General features: G+C 42.5%; 1 protein-coding gene across 3 annotated transcripts in view; it reads right to left on the reverse strand.

Moving 5' to 3' along the window:
• The window catches only part of FBXW7 (F-box and WD repeat domain containing 7), a 106,812-nt gene that overhangs the window by 32,824 nt on the left and 48,999 nt on the right, over positions 1–24,989 (reverse strand). The window contains exon 1 of one of the 3 annotated variants that reach the window (XM_081999533.1): positions 1,883–2,240. The exons of the other annotated variants lie outside the window; for them this stretch is intronic. Within the exon in view, the coding sequence (XP_081855659.1) occupies positions 1,883–2,041 (159 nt within the window). The 5' untranslated portion in view covers positions 2,042–2,240. Of the gene's footprint in view, positions 1–1,882; positions 2,241–24,989 lie in introns of those variants that run through there. 3 annotated transcript variants of the gene reach the window in all.

The following is a 24,989-nucleotide window of genomic DNA, read 5'->3' on the forward strand; positions in this document are numbered from 1 at the left end:
CACTAAACCTCAGTCTTGAATGTCACCAGCAATTAGATATGATCAAACCCAAATAATGAGCAGGGCAGATGCTAAAAGGGGAAGCCAGTCTGCAAAAATTACCAAAGAGATGGAAACCAGTGAAAGCCATATTTATCCAGTCAGACAAATAAAGATTACTTTCTACATATTTGGGTAATCTTTAACCACAGGCTTTTGGACTCAATGAGACGTATGTATGCCAAATGCAATTTCTGAGTTTTTTGTTGGCTTTTTTTTTTTAAAAAAGATGTGATACACCAGAACACTTTAGCCAGCTTACTGGTTGTTTACAACTGTGAGCTGCAAAATACATAAACTACTTGTATTACAATTCAGACTTCAGTTTGACTATTTGCTCCCTTTTTTCAAAATTTCAGATTTAAGATACAGTTTAAAAGTTGGCTGACTGTTACGTGACTGATTTGATCTTTTTAAATGTTACACGATAACACAGTTATTTAACCATTTACTGTATCAGTTTACCTACCTAAGAAGAAAACACCAAAAAAACAACAGGATTCTCTAAAGCTTATGGTCCATACACTTTTGTTCTGTGTGTTTTTTTTTTTTTTTTTTTTTTTAAAAATACCTTTATGGATTTCCCTAAAAACAGTCACTGAAGATCCTGCATTTTGCTTCATTAGTAATTACAAAGGAAAGCTAACTACGGTTAACTAGTCGTGTTTTTACAGTAACAGCTAGAACGCAACCAGAAGAGCTTGCCTTGTAGCCGTGTTTTCTTGCCCGTGCCTCACATGGGACACTGCACAGCATTTCACTGGAGAAGCGTTCAGCCAGAACCACCCCGAGCGCTTCCGAATCACTAACCTCACCCTGGCCGCTTCCCCACGCCCCAAGAGGAGCAGCCCCCCGCACCTCCCCCAAGAAAACCAGTTGTAAGCACCCCTGAAAAATAATGGATACCATCTTTTATCACTGTGCTAGACAAGCGAGCCGTCAAAATTACTGGAAGGATAAATAAGGTGTTCGGGCATGCATTTCAGTATTTGACAATAGACTTTTCAGAAAGGATTTTTCTTGTTCATGGAAAATTTTTATTTCTAGCTTGCCTTTCTGAGAGGTTATCATCGTCATATTCCTCCTCTGCTTCTCGCAAGAGGGAGACGCAGTTTTCCAAAAGCACACCTTAAAAATAAGAAGTGCGAAGCCTGCAGTAGAATGAGGAGCTGTAGTGATGTACTCTCTTGCCTTAGCAAAGCAAACAACACGCGTGTCTCTATTCCGTTGCCTAATAATGATTTCGCCCATTTCTTTCGGTTGGGTGGGTTTTTTTCAGGTATTTTTGGGAACTTTCTCATGGGGTCCACCACACAGACGAGACTTTCAGCATCTCAGAAGGTGCTAAGTAAATACACGGTCAAAAACGTCGTTTACCATACGGAGAAGATAAAACTTTCTCCACAACAGAGAGGTCTAGTGACTAGATTTAGACAGCATCTAATCTTTTGGTATCTGCGTAACCAAAAAACAGAAACCGCCGAGCAAACATCCCCGTAAATATTTAATCCGTCGCTAAGAAAACACAACTCATCCAGACAACGTTTATTTCCCCGAAATAACTGAGCTTGCAGTATATTTAAAAAAAAAAAAAAAAGAAGAAAAAAAAAAAAAAAGAAAACCACCCAAAACAGGGCAGCAAACTGTACTCCGCACCGCCGCCGGCAGGGCTGCCCGGCAGCACACTGCAGCTACAGCCGAGCGCAGACCCGCGCTGCCGCCGCCGCCGCCACCGGCACGTTTCCGCCCGCGGAGCGGCGGCGCGGAAGACGCGCGGCCCCCGCCCGCCCCTCCCTGCCTGCCTGCCTGCCTCCGCGGGCGCGTAGCCGGCACGGCCACTCACTTTGTAGAAGATCATCTTGAGGGTGCCGTAGAAACCCATGGTGTCGGCGCGCTTCCCCTTGCGCGGCTGCGGCGGCGGCCCGCGGGCCCGGCGGCCGGGCAGGCGCTGGCAGTACAGCCCCTTCTCCGGCAGGTAGGTCACCGCCTCCCGCGCCGACATGCTCGGGCACGGCGGGCGGGCGGGCGGGCGGCGGCGCGGCTCGGCTCGGCCCTGCCCTGCCCTGCCTGCGGAGCCCGGCTCCCCTGCCTGCCCGCCTGCCTGCGCCCGCCCCCCGCCTCCCCCCGCGCCCGCCCCGTCCCGCCCTCCCCCGCAGCGGCGGCGCGGCACTGCGGGCGGCGCGGCCGGGAGGGAGCCCGCGGGCCCCGGCGGCGGGAAACCGCCCCCACGCCGCGAGAGAGAGAAGGGAAGGAAAAAAAAAAAAAAAATAGCGCTGCGTGGGTTGGGGTTATTTCCCACCCACCTCCCCCTTCCCCCAAACCGCCTCGGGGGCCTGCGCCCCTGCCCTCGCTCTGTTCTCCCAAGGCGTCCCGGTTTTCCAAGCGGGAGCAAAACAAGCTCATTTCCACTAATTATAATTATGCCGTTGCCCTCGGTGAGCCTGGCTGGACTCGAAGATGATTGCATTCCGTGGACGGACGCAAATTAGTCCTTCAAAAGTGCGGTTAATTTTAGAATAATTTGAAATACACTACAGTTTTGCCAGGGAAAAAAAAGATGCTGAAATACCCTCTATTGGGTAAACAATAGAATAAACGGGGCTTGAGAATTTAGGAGTTGAAAGACCCGAACCCAAAAATCCTGTAATACACCGTAAAAGACGAATTCAGGGCACAGCAGCGGCACAGCCCTATGCCGCGGGCTGAAGCCCAGGGTTTCCCCAGCCTTCCCTCTGCGCAGCCTGCGCGCACAGCCCTTGGGTGACACCAAGCCATCTTGGCTTTGGTCTTCAACTACCATGAAGTATTCTCACTTATGGTTGAGCGGAAGCACAAGGAAAGCCCTAGGTAATTACTTGCTAAAGAACGCTCCTTTTTCCATCGTTACCTACTCTGTGCACATCAACAAATCTGTTCAATTCACCCTTACGGCTGGATTCAAGGGCATGAAGTTCCTGACATATGGTTGGGCTCTCAGACAGATACCTGCAACCAGCACAGCAGCTAGGCAGCTTTTTTTGTTGGGGTTGGTTGGGGTTTTTCTTTTTTCAGTTTCTACACAGACAACTCAAATAACAGACTCCAGCTTCTGCAATTTTTCCTCTTTTTTTTTTTTATTTCCCCCTCCCACAAAGTTTTACTGTCCGAGTTCAGAGCAGAGGACACCCAGAACATGATCTGAAACTGCAGCGTTCCCCTATAATTTTCCCCAGGTGCAGTGGGAACTGGAGATGCTCAGCAACCCTCCAGACCAATGCGCTCAAACAGAAGCAAACACACAGTCAGTTCCTGTGAACCTGAGGGGAAACCATCTTTTTCTTTATCACCCAAAGCAGCAGAAAAAAGAACAGACATCTAAAGGAATGGACTTAGCTTTCTGTTAAAACCCATCAGCTATTCCTTTAGAACAGCTAAGTGTGCCAAGTGTTAGCACACTCAGATAAGGCAAAATCAGTACCCCATAGCACACAAGATCCTTGCTTCTCTATGCTTTTACATATCTCCCATCCAACACCAAGTCCTCCTAGTCTTTTCCATCTCCCAGTGAAAATGGTTCTGCCCATCAAATCTTGGCATTTATGCCATTATCCATTAAACTGCAGTGGTGTATATTTTATGAGAACAAAATGGTCTTGAGTTGACTTCATACCTCAGCTATGAACAGAGCTCTACATGTCCCCGGAGACTATTACTGTCTTCTTTTGCTAGCGTATCACATGCAAAGGGGAAGGAAAAAAAAACCACAGGCTGCATATACACATTAAATAATCACAGGAAGCAAATTAATACCCAAATCATCAGAGTAAGAATGAATTTGAACATTATCACTGTGGGGATTTAGAAGTACTTTCTATACATGCATGCATAATGCCCTGTAATGTTCACAGCTCGCTCTGCCCCTTCTCTGGTCTGCGAGTGCACTCGATGCGAAGGGGGACGACGGCTGCTCTTCCTCCAGCATCGCAGCAGGCACTGGCAGGAAATCCTCAGGGATCAGCCTCTCCCCCAGCCCAAAGGCAAGTGTAACCTGACAGTATAACTAGATTTATCTTTTGAACAAAATGCACTTCGGAGTAAGCAGTCAATGAGTTGAATAATAATTAGAAGTTACTATTTTCCTCTCTTTTGGAGTACTACTATAGCCGATTCCTTCTCTTTTGATAATGATTGGCAGATATTATCTTATGGTTAAAAACACACCAACTTAACTGCTAATCTCTTTGCCTCAGTCAGGACCCATGTAAGTAACCCCAACAATCATTTGCTACTGGTAGAAAACTTAGTATATCAGGTGTTTATTCTGCACAAAAGGTTTGGGTTTTTTTCCTAATTTTAGATACAGATACCACAGACAGATTTTAACATTTGAACGGTGAGCACCTTTCATCTAGCAGTCTGCCTTTCTCAGAGCAAGAGACAAAAATTGCATATGGATCATGGCTCTGGCTCGCACTTATTTAGTATTTTTCTCTGTAGTGGTACCACTTTCTATTCTCTACAAATAAAGAATCATCCTCGCTACCTCAAATAAGTTTGATAGTCTCTGGGTAGTTGCAAGACTACTCTAGTTGGGTACCTGCTCTTCCCCAAAACGCCTAACCACAGCCTGGGCTCTCTGTAGTCGATGGAGAGGAACACTCTCCGCCAGAGGCTAAGGGCACCTACTGTTAGGCTCCCGCTCTAAATTACCGCCTAGAAAGCACTTTCTCTCTCTCCCTTAACTTTCAGAACTCCGCTGTCCCCAGCAAAGTATAGTGTCATGAATATACCACACTCTCAATTGTACAAAATTACTTAAGGCTTTGCAAAAGTAGTGGGGAACTGCCCAAGCCGGGCAGACTGCGCAGTGCTGCAGGTCACACAGCCTCACTCTGCACCCTCCTGGGAAATACAGCGGTGGAGGAACAGGACCCCACAGCCCCTCAGATGCTTTCGAGGGCCTGACAGCAAGTAGCAGAGATGATGCATTCATTTACTTCTCTACTGACATTTGTAATAATATTTATTGCAGTAATTTAATATGCTCTAAGAATACTTACTTAATGGGATAAAGTAAATGCCCATCACAAATTAAGGTACATTGAGGAAGACTGTAGTTTATAACACAATGTTAAGAGAAAAATAAAAAGTGGCCACGCTTCTTTCCCTATTTGATATATATTGAACTTCAAAGGTTGGTTTTATTTTGTTTAAGCTGAAGATAGTTTTTCAAGTTTTTAAAACCACAAACAGCATACAATTCATGACATTTAGAAATATGTCTACACCAAAATTACATAGTTTCCAGTGGACACAAGTCCAATCTTACTTCCCGTCGGTCCTGCCAGCTCTTAATTAATAAAAATTCACACCATCCAATTCTTTTCCTGTTGGCAACATTTCCAGCACCTTTACCAGTTTGTCATGTGGCATGCTGTAATTAAGACCATCTATTACTTCTAATGAAAGGCTAGAATGAATTACAGAAATCACCCGCAGAGCTATATAATCCCGAGAAGAACGGAGACTACAGTGCAACAGACCAAAGAAACAACATTTTTGGGGTTTTTTTTTTGGTTTTTTTTTTTTTTGGAGAAACATTTTTGAGTGGAGAGACCACAGGATGGTCTGGCCATGGTAATGTCCAGTCAGCATTTTGGAAGTACACTGGTGCTTAACCGTAATTGGCATTTCACATACGCATATGGGCGTTCAGAGCATACTGTGTGCAGGAGGAGCTGTGGAGCAATATGGTTGTGTATCTCCATTAATATTGGTAAATGCATCATTCAAGACGGTGCCAGAAGGGATTCTGTGTACTCTGCACATTTAGCAGACTGACTCCTTTAGAAACATTGCCGAGGGATTTTTGTGTGTTGTCAAATAGGATTGTGATTTTTTCCACCCGGGAAACCAAACGCCCCAATCGAGTGGGGCCAAATCCTTCGCTGTACAACATCTACCCTGGAGACAGCAAAGACAACCCAGGAAGGACAGTCACGCTTAGTTATTTTTCCCTTTCTCAAACTTGGACCCACTTAGGTTTTAAACACTTCCCTTCTAATTGGTAATCTAGTTTGGGCAGCTGCAGCAGCCAGCGCTTTGTCTTCTATGTTTGACCTCTTCATCCAACCACATCCTTCATTTAATTTGCCAAATGCTCCCATTCAGGCAAGAATCTGGCCCCACAGAGAGTTTCTTCTGCCATCTGCTTTAGACGTTTAACTACAGCTTAGCTTAGCACACCTACATTTAAAAGCTTAAGTTCCCCACTCAGTCAATGAGAAAGGCAGATGCTAGAGTCCAGCTTGTATAAAGTCTTAGAAGAGGAGAAAAAAATCCCATACGATAGCAAATGTTAAACATGTTCCAAAGTAATTCAGGGCAGGCCTTTCCTCTACAAAAGGGCACCGCTGTTATTGTCAGATCTTGTTCTTTTTGAACGCATTATGAAATGAAACAAGTGACCCACTGGGATCTTGGAAATCCCACATTCTCATGCTTTCTCCTGGTTCAGTTTGGGCTAGGCAGTGACCTTAAGGCTGTTGCTAATTTGAGATTTATTAGTGTGCATCCTAGGTACTGAGCTGGAGTGATTTAATGGGTAAATTCCATACGTGCAGACAGGGTGAGACAAAGTTTTAGGACACTCACCAATTAAGGAAAAGTGATATTTGGGTAGCAGGCAAGGTTCAAGGGCACAGCATATGATGCACCTTATCCCACAGGTGTAACTGTGTTTGTGTAGAATATACGATTAGTATTGATGCAACAGAACAGGCTTGAAGAAATGAATTTAAGTGCACCAGTTTGTGACCAACAGCTGCTATGCTCCAAGTATGAAGAAAGAACAAGTGCAACTTGGCTCCCTGGAAGCAGTTTAGATGGAGGAATTTCTACTCAATTTACTGACAATGCCTGCAGCAGGCTTAGAGAGGTCTCACTCCAGCATGTTTGCCTCAACACAGTTACACAAGAACGTAAGCTTGAATTTCTTCCTGCAATACAAGTCAAACACAATCCTGCACATGGCAATGTGCACTGATCAGTCGCTTACTGATGACACATTTTTGCAGTATTGATGAACTTAAGGTTTGGGATGAAGTAGGGAAAGCAACAGGAACTCTATTATGGCAAGAAGGACACACAGAGGCACTACAGTAAATTGCACAAAGTTTTCTACTTAAATGGAGTGGAGAATACATACTACAAAGCATGATAGGTACTACTGGATTGTTTTACTAATTGTATAAAATTTTTCTTGGCAAAGCATTTTGAAGACTGCTTTCAGAATGAAATTTCACTTACTTTATACTTTATTTCCATGCAAAGTAAGGTACAGTAGTTAAACAAAATTGTAAATAGTCTCTAGGTTTTGTTTTTGCAGAGAAGGAAATGGCATAGATAGCAACTGAAAAATCACATTGATATTTATTAATATATCCTTATTTTATTGACATAGTATGAACTTTGACTATAAATGCCATTTTTAAAGGTATGTATCTATAGCAGAGATTTCCCATAAACCACTTCCTTTTAACATTTGCCTTTAAAAAAATATTGTTTTAAATATAATGTGCTAGGGTTCAAAAGGTGTGCTAGTTAATGGCCGCAAAAATAGCTTTGAAAAGGGTTTATACATAAAGTGTACATAACAGACTTCAGCACTGGATATTTAGAATAAACTTCAGATTATGTTTTAAGAGCGGGGAGATTGCGAAGACAGGCTTAATGTAATATGGCATCACCACATCTCCAGCAGAGCAGAACTCCCCTCTGAAGGTCATACTTCTGTCCTCTCTGTTGATTGCCTGTAGCTGGGCACAGAACTTGTGACATATGCTTCGATGCGTAGGTTAGTTTAAAGGAGTACAGCCAAAGCTGTCATACACCTGTTTATGACGGGGGCAGTTCCACATACTGTTTCTTGGTGGCAACACCAGCTTAAAGATGTCCCAGTCTCACCTGCTCTTTCCCATCCCCAAATGGCTCTCGCCCTTATTTCTGCAGGAACAACTATCTGTAGAAATACTCTGTAAACTGATGTGGGGTGAGGAGAGTTTTAAGGTTTTTTTTGGGGGGGTTTTGCTTTCAATTGGTTTTTTTGGGGTTTGGGTTTTTTGTTTGTTTGTTTTAGAACCAGTTACTGGTTTAATTTTCCACCATGCCTTCACAAACAACTGAGCCAGCAGAAGCAAATGAGCAATTCACAGGCAGGGCACAAACTTCTCGAGCCAGCTACACCACTGAGAAATAGGTATGAGGAACTGTGACCCGAGTGTCCCACACAGAGAACATAAGCCTATTATTTACACCTGGAGGCATCACTCTCAACTATAGTTTAATGTGCATTTAAGCCAGCATAGCCACTGAAAAAAATAAAAAAGCAGTCCCTGCACCTGCAGCTGCCCTTGGCCATTCATTTCTGCCTTGCGCCACCTTCTCAGGTGTGCCACCACAGCCTTCGTTGTACAGCTGTGTGGTCAACTGGGGTGGCAAGTGACCTAGGGACACTTTTTTTGCTGGGCTATTTTTCAGCCAGGTCAGTTTCCCCATCTTCCTCACCACACGGCCACACAGATGTCTGTGCCGGCACAGAAGGAGGTACCGGCTGCTGCTATTTTTAACTTTCCCAAGCCCCCAGAAGAGCTACCTTAAACGCTTGCAAAGTACAGCCTTAGGTGAAGTGGCAAGGAACTGGGGTTTACGCTTTGTCCTCCCAACCCGGGGGGCTGTATTAGTACCACAGGGCAACTTATTTGCATTGAAAAACATACTTAAGTCTCTGTCAAATGGAAATGGACGCTCAAATATTAAAGTTTTACCATAAAACAAGCACAACAAGGTGACCCACAGGCAGGGGATATAATGTCAACCTTCCTTAAACATGTCACATTAAAACTCCAGGGAGCTTATCCGTATATTATTTCACTTGGGGGGGGGGGTGTGTGTGTGGAAGAGAAACAACCTAAACCACTTCTTTCACAAAGCATTTTTTTTTTCTTGTTAAAGAAAAAGATAAATGAAAACAAAAACATCAGTAGAGCTAGGCTTCACGCTGCTTTTAATTCCCTGTGACAGTAACCACATGCAAGTTTCTTACAGAAGAATCTTGTATGGTTTGTTTTAAAACTAGCAATATTGTCATATAATAAACATTTTTCACAATGCATATTCATAAGGAGCAGAGTTAAGGTTGCTAATGCAACTTGCATTTTCACGTACTTGACTGCTTTCCGTGCAACAGGCACATTACGAGTTGGGTTTTTTTGTGTTTTGTTTCTGCACACTATTGTTACATTATTCATTTTTCAAAAGAAGAAGGTGGTATTACATATAATGCATCTTGCAAAACATTCACTAATGGCTGCACATCTTCGTAAGAACTGCATCTCCATTCATTGTGCTCCTATTAAAGTTAACTGTAATCTATTTATTATATCATTAAACTTAATATATTGTAAGATGAATTCTATTTATAGATGCAGTAATAGCTGTGCTAATCGCTCAAGTTCACATTGAACAGGGCTGTGCTTCTGTCCGAGACGCAGCAGCAGTTGCTTCAGAGACCAAAGTACATTCCTAAATTTCCCAAAGAGACGACCTTGAGCGCTACGTCCTGCGCAAGCCCGAGGGCCACCGCGCAGGTTGCTGGGGCTAGCCTGGTGTCACCCTGCCCTGCTGAACAGCCCCTGCAACCCGCTGGCACCCACGCTTGCTCTGTGGAGGAAGCGGGCAGCGCACATCCCATCCGGGTTCCTCCCTTGGCCCGCTCTTCTCCCGGGTAGCCTTACGCGCCACCGAAGCCAAGGGCAGCGACTGCCACGCCAGCAGCCAGGCGCCACTTGGGCATGGGGTACTCAGTTCGGGGCCATACAAAGATGGCAGCCCACACCTTACTCTTTGGGAGCTTATATAGTCGCTTTCTAAAATACCACCCCGGGCTCCACTTTTAGTCATTTTATCTTACAGTCCTATTATAGTCATTTCACAGATTCTGCCTTTGACGTAGTCCATAAAGTTAGAAAACCATGCACTTCAGACTGTTCTTAAATCCTACCATAGACGCACAAAGCACAAGCCCTTCTTGCTGATCAACAGACGATAAGCACAATACCAAAAAAACCCCCACCACTTCTAATAGGGAGCAGTTCCTTTTTTCAATATTTCAACCACAGAGATGAGTTGGTTTTGTTTATATTGACAAGAACGTTTACGAATTGGTGAAGCATGCATTTTTGCCTTTGAACACCAGTGGTCAAACTGTTTTCACTCAAAATATAAGCAGGTTGGGAAATCACCTTTGTACAGAAAAAGAAAAGTCTGCTTGGACTTGGAAGGCATTCCAAAAATGTCTGTCCTTCGCACTGAATACAAGTAGAGCACTGGTATCTGCTGCCTGTTTTAAGTTTTCCACTTTTATTTTCTTTGGAGATAGATTAATTTTAATTGCCAATAGAAGTGCTTATTTATCTGATATAATCTACAGAAATCTATTTACAAAATAGTTTCCGTCCCTCATTTGTGGTACGTGAGAATGATAAAGGGTTAGCCTTTAGGCTGCAGACAGAAGAATTCCTGGAATTATAGATTATACCAGAAGGATTTAGGAAGAATTTTAAGAAAAAACTATTAAAAATGTCCAATCTCTTTTCCTACCTGCATTACCGAAACGGACTATAAAGGTTACAAAACCAAGCATTCAAAGAAGTTTGAAATGACAGGTGTAAGATGCTTTTACTCCTAAAAAGCTGCTTACAAAGACAGCCTTGTGCATGGTACATACTAAATAAAACACAGATTCTGTGGAAAAAACAGCATCTGAGGTTGTAATTTAAGATACATCGTTTCCTACTTATGCACATGCATCAAGTTTGCAAAGGCAAACTTGCAAACATTTTAGGTATGGTATCCTGGCAGGATTTTATAACGTCAAGAGAATTTAATTTCCTCTCCATCACCTGCCAACACAGGGACTCCCTGTTTGGCGTGCCAGTGGCATGGAACAGCCTGAGCCCCCGGGTCATGCCCCACCGCTGCAGGTAACCAGCGGTGGGGAAAACAGCAGGATCCCACCCTCGGTGGAAGAACCCTACAGGAAGGTGAAACGTGACGTACCAGTAAGTTTCAGGGCAGCCTGCTGATGGGACAGAAGGATAGGACCCATGAATCTCAGCTTCGGAGAAAAGTTTGTGCTGTTGAATGTGTATGAATCTCCTGGGCTCCCCTTGTCTCTTCCTCATCCTCACTCCTCTGTAATCACCAGCCCCAGGGTCCTCCATCCCCTCTGCTCCCTGTATCAATCTCCTGACCCAGCAATTCTGCGGTAGTTTCCTCCCTCCTGCCCTCTCCATGGCATCTCAGTCTAACAAGATGTATTGTCCCACCTTGTTACTCCTTTCCTTTTCCATCCTCTTCCATGTTTTCTCCTTCCCTGGAATTGAGGGGAAGCATTTTTCTATACAATGTCCAAGTATCAACAAGTGGGAGGTGTCTGGACTGCAGGACATAAAGGATATTTGGCTTTTTCCCCCCATACTTGGCCACATCTGCGGAGCAGCTAGAAGCAGCCACTATGGGGAAGATCTAGCTCTGCCCATGTTGCCTTTGGCTGCAGCATGCTTGGTGACTCCAGGGGAAGGGTGCAGGTCAGTCTGGTCAGCGCTATGACCTGGTGGGACACAGACTCCTCGCAGCCCAAAGTATCTCCTGGCACACACAAATGGTCATTTTTCCACAACACACCCTCTGCCCTACCACTAAGTGACAGCGGTGATTGGAGAGGGGACAATTACACATTATACCTGCTTGATCCAGCTTTCTTTTCTCACCACAACCCATGCTTACAGTAGAGCACAGAGAAGGGGATTTACTTGTCTTCTATGAACCCTTATGATTTATTGCCATGACAACTCTCCCCTCTCCAGAGGCCTGGGGGAGCCACGACGTGAGCTGGTTTCTCCAGAGTACATTCTTCCAGCCACAGGGGAAATCGGTGCCAAACCTTTGCACAGCAGAAAGGAATGCCAGGCATGCTGGGGTCACACCAGACGCTTTGAAGCCTTGCTAACCCACTGTCATTAACCTTACGCTGTGCAATTTCATGTCAAAAGGGGCTACGGGCAGAGCGAGCAGGGCCAGCAAACCTGCCCCATCTAAACAAACTCTTCCCTGAACAGGTGCTTCCAGTCTAGGAACCATACAACACACTTGCCAGCCTCTACAAGAAACATAGCACTGCATAATTAAGTAGTCCCTCATCAAGACGAGACAGATGAGAATTGCTAATCAATTTTTTCAAACTGAATCTAGCATTATTTAGGTAAGATTAGGGATAGATACCTCTAATACATTCGAGTCCAGAACAGATACTTTTAACAGAGCTCTCTCATAGAATGCAGAATTTATGAAACAAGGTGGCACATTTCATAGTGTTTCAGAGATACTTTCCAATAGTGTTACCTGTATGAAACCTAAGAACCACACCATAAAAAAGAAAATGGCCATACCTCTCCACTGTTGTGTCTAAACATCTTTTGGGAAACCATTTTGTTCAGTAAAAGCTTATACTCCCTTTATCAAGCTATAATGTTATACTTGAATTAAAAAAATTACATGTCAAAAAACTCCATTTCTACCCTCGAGAAAACTTTATATAACTTCAGACATCGCATATTTAACCATTTCTCCAAAACTTCTGTCAACTTGCCAGTTCAGTGTGATGCAACTGATGCACTCCCTAAACCAATCCATTCACTGTGGGATAAATACCAAGACAGTTAACTAAATTCCCGGGGTTTGAAACTTACAGTTTCTTTATTTACAGACAGGATGGAGCAAATTACAGATTTCAGGAATTTTTGGCTTGCTGTTTCATTCACTTGTAACTACAAAATTAGATGGCAACCATGGTTTTAAAGTTTGTAATGTTACGGAGACTCTTAGTATTTCACAAATCTCATTACTGAAGGAAACATAGCCCATTTAATGTTACTGATTTACCAAAAAATTAAACCAATGAAATACTACAGAGCAAAATGTCTAGGAATAGTCCAAGTCACCAATGTGGACAGCTGTATGGGGAAGTTCATTCTTTGCATCTTAAACTACTTTAATATTCTAGAAAGACGCAAAATATTACAAACTATTATTTGAAATCAGTACACAAGAAGAGGGATTAAAGATGCTGCAATAAAACTTGTGCAAATGTATGTCCTAATTCCTGTTCCTTCTCTTGTGCTGAAAGCAACTGCTAAAACATGTTATTAGCTGTGAGATTGCTAAAGCGATGCCAGTGATGTTCTGACAAATCTCTAGGGGTTTTTTTGCCCACTTTCCTTTTATTATCATATTCCATCTTTAATATTCAACCAGTGCCAAACTGGTTTATATATACCACTCTTTCTCATAGAAATTGAAAAAGAAATCCTGCTATTCATCGTGGGCCTGCTGATGCGACAGGGAGAGACCGAATGGAAGTGGGAAAGGGAAGCGGGAGGGAGGAGTATGAGAACATCAGTCTGCAGTCTGGTATTTAGCAGAAGTCTCAGTTTTCTGATCAGAAAGTTGGCAAAAATTGAAGCGCAGAGTACCATTAGATTCCTTGTAATTTAACCTTCAATATGAGCTTCGCACATCGTGTGGTCCCATCCCTTTAATCTAATTCCCTATGCAGAACAAACTAGCGCATTGAAAACCACCCAGATCTGAATAATCCCCGTTTTACTATCTTACCTCCAACAAAATGTGCTACAAGCCACTGACCGGATCATTCACTTATCAACCTAAATTTAAATCTCTGTGCAGTTATTTAAATACAGTCCTGGTTGTTAGCTGCATTCCCCCCTGGGACAAGATTTGAAAATGCTCACTTTTGTCTCTTATAAAATCATAGACAAGGTTTAGGAATATTCGATTAAAAAGAAAATTCTGGGAAGAACTCATTTGTTGCTTGTATAAATATATTTCCTTATTAAAATTTGATAAAAACAAACTTAATGGACTTATTCATGCTTTTGAATAAAGTGATTTAAAATGGCAAGAACAAAGTTTAAATACACTTCTTCCTAGCTAACTGTTGATTGCTTTTTTATGGCCTGCAGGGACAAGGTATGACTCATGCCTACACTGTTCTTCAAAAACTATTTTAAAATGCAGATTTTTTCCCACTGGTCTATTGTGCTTTACAAGTAACTGCAAATCTAAAGAGACTAAAATTAGAAGGCAGACAACTATCACCAGAGGGATTAGAAACTCCTAGGCTACGTTGTTTCAAAAAGCTGAATTGGTTGACCAATACGAGGGACTCTTATGTTGGTTCCTACTAGATTTCTGGCGAACTTAATCCAAAAGTCTCTCCTGGTTACAAATTATTTGAAATCCCTGTGTTTAGGAACAGTGGGTGGTCTCCAGATTTGCACGCAACATTGTACTGAGCAACCCTTTTATTCTCTGGTACGCAAGACTGAAAAAATGATGGTGTTCACCCTAACCTAAGTAAGTCAGCATGAGAACTCTACCTGGTCACAAGTCATGTGGCAAAGGTTTGTTGCTTTTTTTTAACCCAACAACTGCAGCAACCATCTTTTCATGTGCGTTATGAAAAGTAGGCTGATATTTATTGATCTCGATTAACACAAAGTAAGTTTGGTAGAAAGCTAATTTAAGAAGGAATCCAACAGCCTCAAGTTTAGACTGAGCAATCAACCTGCCAAGGAAAATACAGCAGAAGAAACTAACCTTCCCTGTAATTCAGAGTGGCATTTTAGGTACTGCAGACTACTGGGTTAAAAGCTAGAACAATAAGATACATTTCAGCTTAAGATAGGGATGTCAGTCTCCTTATCAGTACAGTCCTCCAAAGAGTCCTCTGAAATCCTCTTCCTTTTGGACAGACAAGCCTCAAATCTGTGGCAAGATGTGTGGGCTGCTCAGTAGTGAAAAGCCACCAACTAGGTGCTCTCGGAGTAGTATCTTGTCAACCAGAAAATCTGAATACACTTTGTGCTGCTTTATACAAAATACTGAGGGGAAAAAAATGCTAAGTACTTAATTTGCCGTATCACAGAGGAAAGTTAAATGTTTCTCAGCAGGTGAGGATACCAAGAAGCAAGAACATTTACACTAACTGGGATTCATTGACTTTCCCGTTCATGGTAACTAGTTACATTACTGTATTACATGCACCTAGTTTAAGAATGGATTTTTTTTTTTTCCCTTTTACAGCAGATGGACAGCTGGCCATTTTGTGTTGCACCCTGAAAAGAGCTAGAGAAACGTGAATAGCGAGCTGGTTAGCGGTTCAGTACTACACACTAAATGTGGGAAAGAGAAATGTGGATGACTCGGGCAGAGTCTCCATTGATCTAAAGCATGGGTCAACAGTTCCAAGACACAGAAAATCCAATTCATTTGCCATTTCCAAGTTCCAGGGGACATCTGTTACAATCTAAAAGGTATCTATTTTGAAAAGCTGTGATCCTAAAGCTGTTCTCTAAGCAGAGGCAGTGTACCCCAAGGTTAAAGAGATGGCTGTAGCAAAAGAAATCTCATCTCACAAGAAAAAAAAAAGGTGAGAAAAAACGATCCTAACGCCCCTCACCCCCTTTTTTTTTCCTGCAGTAGGAAGTTGAACTCCAACTTAAAAGTTTAGCAGATGCCCAAGTATGAGAATGGATGTACCAGCCTGAGGACCAGTCATAAAGGCTATAAGAACAACCAGCAGGCCGAATCCAATCTATCTTTTGGAAGGCTATTTTCTTTATCTGCATCTGGCAGATGGACCTAGACTATTTGTCTAGTTGTATATCTACCCAAATATGCAAATAGGCAAAGTGTCTTCAACTCCCAAGGAGAACTTGTGCTCCAGGTTGTCACACCTACAGAGATTCCAATGAGTGGTTCAAATACAGTTAATCTTTTCTCTCCAGTGAGGTACCCAGCACCTGATGAAACAGAACATGTAACTGGTCTCCAAACAAGAGCCCACCATGCAACCAGACAGCTGATGGCGTCAAGGAGGTTTTGAGGGTAGTTTGAAATTAAGACGGACAAAGGCCTCTGCAGTACCATCCAGCTGGGCCCCGGTCATGTATTTAGCTTATGCTCACCAACGTAAATTTGAGCAGGAACATCTACATCTGAACAAATCCGGTCCTGCCCAATGAGAACCTCAGCCTGAAAGAAATTATCAACTAATTCCTTCCAGACAACACAAGAATTTCAGGAATGCAAATTAACCACTTCATGCCCCTGACATGTCTTTCTAAACCTCCTACCAGTTTTTCCAGCTTTTCATCTCCCCAAAACAAAACCACAGTTCTCAGAAATACTTTGGAAGGGCACACAGCTAAGAAAAAATTTCCCAGTGCTCAGATGTTGAGTCTCCCTCCCCCCAGCATTAGTGTCTTCAAAACGTTTTTAAATGAAAGGGAAAAGAGGAGCAGCTTGCAGTAGTTTCCATATAATGCAATTATACCACCTTTTATCTGTATGGATGCGAGCACGGAATTGCATTATTCCTTTCAAGGCCTTTGGGAATGAGGTGAGAATATTATCTTGATCTGCATTAAACCAGTAACAGAATTGAGTATATTTGCTTCTTCATGTTAAACTAATTTTAAGGAGCTCCTAATACATTTGTTAGCACTTTTTGGGAGTGATCTTGAGGCTGGAAGAGAACAGATAGCTCAATGGGTATAATAAGGGCTTGTCAAATAAAATCAATATTCCGTGCAATAAGATCGCCCTTTCGAAGTAAGAATTACGTAGAGATGCGATAGAGACCCCAGTTCAGTGGGACCGAATGGTGCAAGGGGCCCACAAGTTGAGGGCTTAACTAACCTAAAGGTGGAAAGGACTGAACACCTGGCTAGGAGTCAGACTGTTTCTTCATGTTGCTATTTCCACCTTCTGGTTGTTAAGAAACCCTGGGGCAATGGCTGGGAACAGCAAGTCTACAAGCACACACTCTCCATACCAATGCCTCTATATAGACCAGAGGATGACTTTAGACTACATCAGTAGAAAACTGCCATTGACAAGGAAATAAATCTGTTGGAAGAGGAGGATACTGGATTTTCCCAGTTCAAAACCCATTTTCAAATCTATGGGAAGATAGATTGACAATCTAAAACATGTTTTATATCAAGAACAATCCTAGACCAGAGGTCTGTCTGCTCCAGAAGCTTTCCTCATGCCTACTGCTGTCTCCTTCTAATGGAATGCCCACACCCCTCTACAGATTTCCTTCACTGTAAGACAGGGACTGAGTGTACCTTTCATAAGCTTTTCTGAAACAAACTAGTCAAAACCAACTCTTGACATGGAAAGCCATGGGCATATCCTCTTCTGGATATAGCTGTACCAGAAGAAGAGGTTACTCTCCCCTCCTTAACTTATTTCAGTCAGTGAGCTAAATTGGCTTATACAACTATATATAGTAGCAGATCTTTGGCAATAAATGCACTTTTTTCCCCTTAAACAGGCTAAAAAGTGATGACATGAGCAGCTTAAGCAGCAGATCTGAAACAGAAGTCTGCTGGCAGGATGCACAACAAGTACCTGCAAGTAGCCTGAAGGGTGGCAGTTTATTCAGCCAACATAGCTGAGTTGGAAGATGACACATTCACAGTACCAACTGGTCAGACTCATAGAAGCCAAAATACGCTGGATTCCCTATTGGTAGGATGAGTGATCCGAATTCATTGGGAATTCGTGGTACTGACAGGATTTGAACCGAGGTCTTATAAACCTGTATTACTGCTGCTTTAACCGTTAAAACTTCCTGAATGCGATACCTGCAAAGAGTGGCATATGTGACGTTCAAGAGTGGCTTTCTTTCAGAAATTCTAGAGGTAAATTACTTAATCCACATCAAGAGATCTGTCGTAAAATTCAGTTGTGTTTGCTATTCACTGTTGCAGTTACAGGACATTCTCCTGTACTGGCAGTCGCAGCTCATTCATGCACACACAAACACACACACCCTACTGTGTTATGGGGCAGGCCAAGTTATCTGTTCCACGAGTGTGTTGAACAGACAGATATGCAGATAACACTGCTGAAACACACTTAATTTATTCAGTTCAAAAGACAACTTAGCTGAGTCAACAAGTCTGCCCCTCTACTCCGCTCTGGGGAGACCCCACCTGGAGTACTGCATCCAGCTCTGGAGCCCTCAGGACAAGAAAGATGTGGACCTGGTGGAGAGGGTCCAGAGGAGGCCACCAAGACAGTCAGAGGGATGGAACACCTCTCCTATGAAGAAAAGATGAGAGAGTTGGGGGTGTTCAGCCTGGAGAAGAGAAGGCTCTGGGGAGACCTTATTGCAGTCTTCCAGTACTTAAAGGGGGACTACAAGAGAGCTGGAGACAGACTTTTTAGCAGGGTCTGTAGCGATGAGCAAAGGGATAATGGTTTTAAGCTAGAAGAGAGCAGATTTAGACTAGATCTAAGGAAGAAATTTTTGACAATGAGGGTGGTGAAACACTGGCACAGGTTGCCCAGAGAGGTGGTAGATGTCCCGTCCCTTGAAACATTCCAGGTCAGGTTGGAGGCGTCTCTTGAGCAACCTGATCTAGTTGAAGATGTCCCTGCTCATTGCAGGGGGCTTGGACTAGATGACCTTTAAAGGTCCTTTCCAACCCAAACAATTGTATGATTCTGTGATTCTAAGTCTTTGGTTTAACTTATCTTCTTTTTTTAAAGGAGTCCTGAGTTATGTTTCTAGTGCTGCTACACATGACTTTGTGCAACATCTCTTGGCTCTTGGCCTAAGTTCTGTTAAGAATTACATGGTACTAAATATACCTGGGGTCAGCTCGTAGGCAGCTAACAGCGGCCGGTTGCAGTGAAGACTTGGATTCATGGTACCTTTCCTTCTCAGGTTAAAAGACAGGTTAGAGAAGCAGCAGCACAAGGTTTAAAACACACTAGCACATGAAGTATAACCTTTTCAGAGATGCTGGATATGTGCTCTGAAGCCCACTCCACAACGATTCCCTTACTATATTGCTCAGGCTAACTAAATGAAATTAGATTTCATTCTGCAGGCATAAAATGATATATCAGAGAACTCTACTAGTAACTTTAGTTACTCTGGTAACTTTTTATTGATGTGTTTTGAAAGTGCTTTTGGTTTCACCAGATGGAAGGGTTTTCCGCTGAAATCAAAGCCATTCTGCTCAGATATTATTCATTATGTGCATTTACACCCACGTAAAAGTTTCCATTTCAAAACCAACTGATTTTTGTTAAGGACGATAGGTGCTTCAAACCTATTGATGAAATATCCACAATAGCTTCAAATCACACGTTTCCTTCAACACCTTCCACAGACCTTGTACTACCATGCCAATTCACAAGATTTTTCTACAGAGCCCTTGTTCCTGCTATACTGATGCCAACACAGCCTCTCTAAGACTGCGACTACCCTCCACACTGACAGGGTTACATTACTTGTGCTGTACCAGTGGAAGCAGCGCCCACCACGCCCCAGGTGGTAACAGGCTTGCCTCAGTCGTCTGTCACTCACCCTTCCCTCTGCAGCCCAAGGCACCCGCCAGCAACGCAGCTCTCGCGCAAACACCCCAACCTAATCCACTCCAATCAAACAAGCCAGGTTGGCAGAGACTTCCTATTTAAAATATCCATTTCATTTTGACATGCAACTTTGCCAGCAGATTTGAGAGGGCATTTCCCTTAAACAGAGGGCTTGTGCCGAGCTTACCAGGTAAGCAAACCGCAAGACGTCGACACGTGTTTATCAATGACTGCAACGGTGTACACTAAGCCCCTGGATTTGGCAAAGACGTGGCTGCAGGGCATTAGCATGTTCCTTCTCCCAGCTGTGCAGTGGGAGCAGAGCGCCAACGTACAGCTGGAAGAAACAGCACCTTAAGCTGCTACAGCTTCTTGCTAGGACTGGATCTGAGCTCTTCGCCAACAAAGGCGCTCTTCGCCCAGCTGAGCTGTAACCAAATCAAGGCTTTGGTTAGCTGAGAAATAGCAGGTGAAAATTGGGCCTTTTCAAGGCGTAAGACCTTATGGCTACATCAGACGAGCTATTACAAAAATGATCATCACTTCTATGAAAAGTATTCTGGCAGAAGCAACCACACTCACAGCTCTTTTCTTTAACCAGAAAATCTCTGTATGCTATCATGAAGGCATATGTGATTTGCCTGTAAATGTATAAGCTGTCACAGATGATCTCTGAATAGATAGTGAAAAAGAATATGGTAAGCTATAACTAAGACTATACTTCAGCAATGAAGATACAAAAAAAAAAACCAAAAAACAAAAACTTCGACAAAGCCTAATGTGCTTACAGAAGTTTAGGACTTCTACTATCTGACTTGAAGGACACCTTTAAAGGCTGTATCTGCAAGCTCTTTAAGAAATCCACTCAGGTACAGAAATTTGCAATACGAAAAAAATCCTGGGAGGGAAGAGTTCAAATACACAAAAAAGTACAAAGTCAAAGACAGTACAAAGAATTAAAGAATTTATGACCTTCTCTCTCTCTCTGTCTTTTTAAAAAACACCTGTTTGAATAGCTGTCTCCCTTTCCCCCTTTCATTTTTTTAAAATCTGTTCACTGGTAAATAAACAGAACAGGCAATTCCTCTCCCACCTCAGTGAAGTCATAATAATAAACTATATTTTTTTTTAAAGTTGCAGCAGACATGAGGTGAAAGATTATTATTTACTTGAACACAAAAGAAGTATTCAAATGAATCTACTATCAGTAAAAACATGGATTTCTTTAAACATAGTAAACTTTTCTTGAGATGAGAAAGCTACTCTTACCCCATAAATAATGTTCCTTCCATTTTAGCTAGGCTCAGTTTCTTGCACCAAGATGCATGCAAAAGACAATTTATACAAATATTTTTATGCAAAATCCTCAACATAGTAACTAAACAAGTAACTTTACGAAAGAGAGTGACTTTTTTATTATTTTATAATGTATTTAAACAATATGTAAGAACTTTACACAATGAAATATAACATGACACTGACCTCAGCTAATGGTCAGGGGCAGTTAACTTTTCTTGTGTGTTTGGAAAAGAAATCAAAAGAAAATAGGAGAAAAAGACATTAGCTTTGCTTTTGAGAGCTGAGTGTGAAGAACTTCGATACTTATTGTTAACCTGTGTCACACGTGAATTCAGCCATTATTATTTATGTCCTTTCAGTTCAAAAAAGGAATGGGAACTTTACTCTTAGAACACCAGAAGCCATAAAGACAACACACAAAGAACTGGGAATGCGGTGGAGCAAGTAACAAGAGTGTAAGTCTGAAGTTCAGTACGTGCTTCTCTCCGTTATCAGTGCATGATAATTTTCTGCTATTTTCTGCAGGGGCTTCTCTGAACAGAACATTGAAGAGTGATTATATGTCCAAACCTTAATAAAATGTCAAAATCCACTGCTTCATTGTACCTGCAATTATGACGGTTTCCTCCTACACATGGGATAGGCAAGGATACAATTTTGTATTCATGGTGTTCCAAGCACTGTGATTTAAGTTGTGGCTTGATGTAAATCAGTTATTTGCCAACCAGAAAGGCGTTATTATAACCCCACATTTTAATAAAAATGGCATTTTTGTTTTTAAAAATACTGCTTCAGATCTTGAATACACTTCAGAAACTGAAGATTTTTAAACAGTCAGTGGCTCTCACTGCGAAACAAATACTGTGGCCAACAGCTTATGTCACCACTACGACGGGGACAAAAGATAGCAGACTGGGTTCTCCCCTGCAGTTTCAACTCTGCTCAAGTTACAATGAGAGAAAAGGCCTTTGGGAAAAGAAGCTGCAAAAATCTCTGTTTTGGCCTCAAAGCTTCTCCTCTCTGCCAGGGCCAAAGCTCAGGCCTCCAAACTCTGAAGTCTGTCCAACGCCAATGGAAAAAGCAGCCATACCCAACTGGGGTGGTCTTGCCTCCACCTCCCGCCTCAGGTGCTGCTCTCGATGCCAGATGCTAGCTGGAAACTACAGGCAAACCAGACCTGCCAATCACTGGCACCAAAGCAACGTTTGCCCTGCTCTCTGGAACTCCCACCATGTGACAGTTTTAACAATCAAGGTGAATTATGTCCTAAGCTGCAGGCTGAAATTCCCTCACTTACTTTCCATAGCACAGATAACATCTTCTGACAAAACAGAACCAAAGTTTTCATATCGATTTCTCGCTGTATTTTGCATGGACCCTCTTTTTCCAATGTGGACCACCACCTGGCAACCTGTTACTTAAAAGAAACAAGCTCCTCCGGTAAGACGAAGTATGCTTCTCTGCCTGTTTTAATCATGCTAGGGTCTACAGACGGTCATGACAGTATTTTTTCCTCTCTACTGCAGAAAAACAATCACTCTGAGCTTCAACAGCCAAAAGCATTGTAAAGATTGTACAATCTATGCAGTTCCCCTCGTAGAGGGAACACATCAAACAGAAAACTTCTGTCAAGAACGCACAGCTAAACGTTGACGGCCGATACAGCGGTATTTAGTCAGCTGTTGTGCACTGGCTGCTGCATAGCTGAATAGCAAATCTTACCACAACCTTCATGCCAGGAGATTTAGCCCTCCTAAGAGTTGGGCTTTTATGCGTCAGAGAGGAAAGGATAATTCTTGTATTTTCTTTGGAAACAATGCAATCGTGATTGCGAGACACACTCGTCTGAATTAGATGTATAATACCAGGTCTCATAAGAGACGCTCTAAACTTCTAAAGCTTGCCTGACTGTGATAGGAGCTATTAAGGAGTCTGCTTTAATGGATAAGAAGTATGTCAACTCCCACAGAGAATCAACTGATGCTGTGCTGGAAGGACTGAAAGTGCAGTCCTACCGTTGTGCTCATCCTCACAGAGGATAAAAAGAAAAACATGGTTCACATTAAGATTTCCAAAAGTGTCTGTCCTGACTTTTGTTGAGAAATACATGAGTGAAGATCTTTGACTTTTTATATCCCTTCTGAAAGAATTTACTGCAATTAAACTGAGAACATTTTGGTATTCCCCCAGTGCAGGTAAAAGAACATTTGCAGTGCAAATGTTAACCATCATTTTCAATCTGGTGGCACTGAAAAGATCCTTGAAACAGCTGATCTTGGAGAGGCAGAAGCATCAAGTAAGTTCAGCACCAACTTCATCAGCCTGAGAACCTGCTCCATCAACCAGTATAGCATTTGTCTATGTTAGTCCTGCTCTAAAAAATGACATATTGCACCTAGATTATTGCCAGCTTTGTGAGACAGTTTGTTTTCTCTTAAATCCTGACAACCAGGGAGACATCATCATCTTATTGCTGCCTCTTGCCCATTCCCCCAGGGTAAAAAGGTCAAGTAGTAGCCTACTGAGTGGATTACCAAGGAGCACGGGCACCCATGGACCGGGTGTCACACCAAAATTCAATTTCTGCCTGGTAATCCATGCTGTCTGATGTACATTTTTAATCTGATTTACAGCACACACTGCAACAGGAGATTTCTGTAACCAAGAGGAAGGTGATTATCTTTGTGCTTTGGAAATAGCTTTGGAACCCATGATGGCAATTACTTGCAAGTTCCTCATCAGATGATGTTTTCAGCTAACCAGAATAAATCTATTATCCATAGTTTCAAGACCTCGGTGAATCACTGCATTGCAGCCAATGGAGGCTGTACTCTTACTCTTCCTGGTACACACTGCCTAAACTAACATGGACTAGAATAAGTGCTTTCCATTATTCACAGCTGACATCTGTCATAATAATTTGTCTGTTTCACAAATGGGGGATATCTTTGTATTTCTCACATTGTCTTCAGAGAGGACAGGGTATTTGTTTCTTTGCACTTCCTATTTTGGATTAAGGCCATTTTCAATTCTTTTATCAACAGTATTCTCAGAGGACAACTTGCTCCCCGTGGTATTCTCTTTCAGTACAGACCTTCAGGCTGATTTCTCTGACACTGTGTATCTACCCTGCACTTACTGGAAATCATGATATGCTGAAAAAAATAGTGTATCAACTTGATTCAGTTTTCCCTCCATACATCTGCAAAACTAATGTGAATTAGGATTGTATTTCCCTCTCTCCTAAAAACAGATGTAGGATGTAGGAACAGAAATGACTGAAACGGTCACTAGTCATACGCAAAATGAGAGAACAGTAGATGGATCAGGATTATGCTAAAACCCCTCTTGAAGAGACTTGATAGGAACAGGCTGTAAAATTCCATTCTGAATTTTTATAAAAGATCCTTTGTAACCCAAAGATACTTCCAGATTGCTCGAGACCTGAAGCAAGACAAAAATATAGCACCTGTGACTTCTTCACAGCTTCACAGAATATATTTACAGGGCAACATCCAAGAATTTTATTTAACCAAAGTTATAGACAACTATTTGGTGACTGAATGAATAAAACTGAAGAGAGTGGAACCAACGCAGAACTAGAGAAGGGCATATGACAGTGAAGTGGATTACTGCAAGGCTGGAGAATAAGACTACTAACCACCTTCCTTCAGGACTTCGACACTGTTGCAGGTATATGTTGCCTGGAGGTACCTCCACCTGCTGTACAGCTGGGTATATTTCTGTTTCAACAATACACATGAAGGGCCAACACTGCAACAATTTCCTAATTTGCCTCTTTTTTTTTTTTTTAAGAAGGTTTCCTAACTCAATTCTAAGCATCAAAATGATTCATCACTGAAACAACACTGAGCTCCCGAGTTGAAAGTACGGCTGTTAACACAGACTCCATGGACACAGGACTGATGTTTTGTTTTGTTTTACTGGGTAACTTCACTGGATTGGACCATTTGTCCAAATTCCAACACGCTGAAGGCCCATCAACAGAGTTCTCCAAAGCAGAAATATTCCCAACAGGAAAATTGAGCTAAAGGCCTGTCTTTTACTACAGAAGCAGACAATCTTTTGACAGAAGTAAAAACTTCAAGAGGACATTCTCTGTTGTCAGT

The sequence above is a fragment of the Phaethon aethereus genome, assembly GCF_964289735.1.
Source record: "Phaethon aethereus genome assembly, chromosome: 4".
Lineage (NCBI taxonomy): Eukaryota > Metazoa > Chordata > Aves > Phaethontiformes > Phaethontidae > Phaethon > Phaethon aethereus.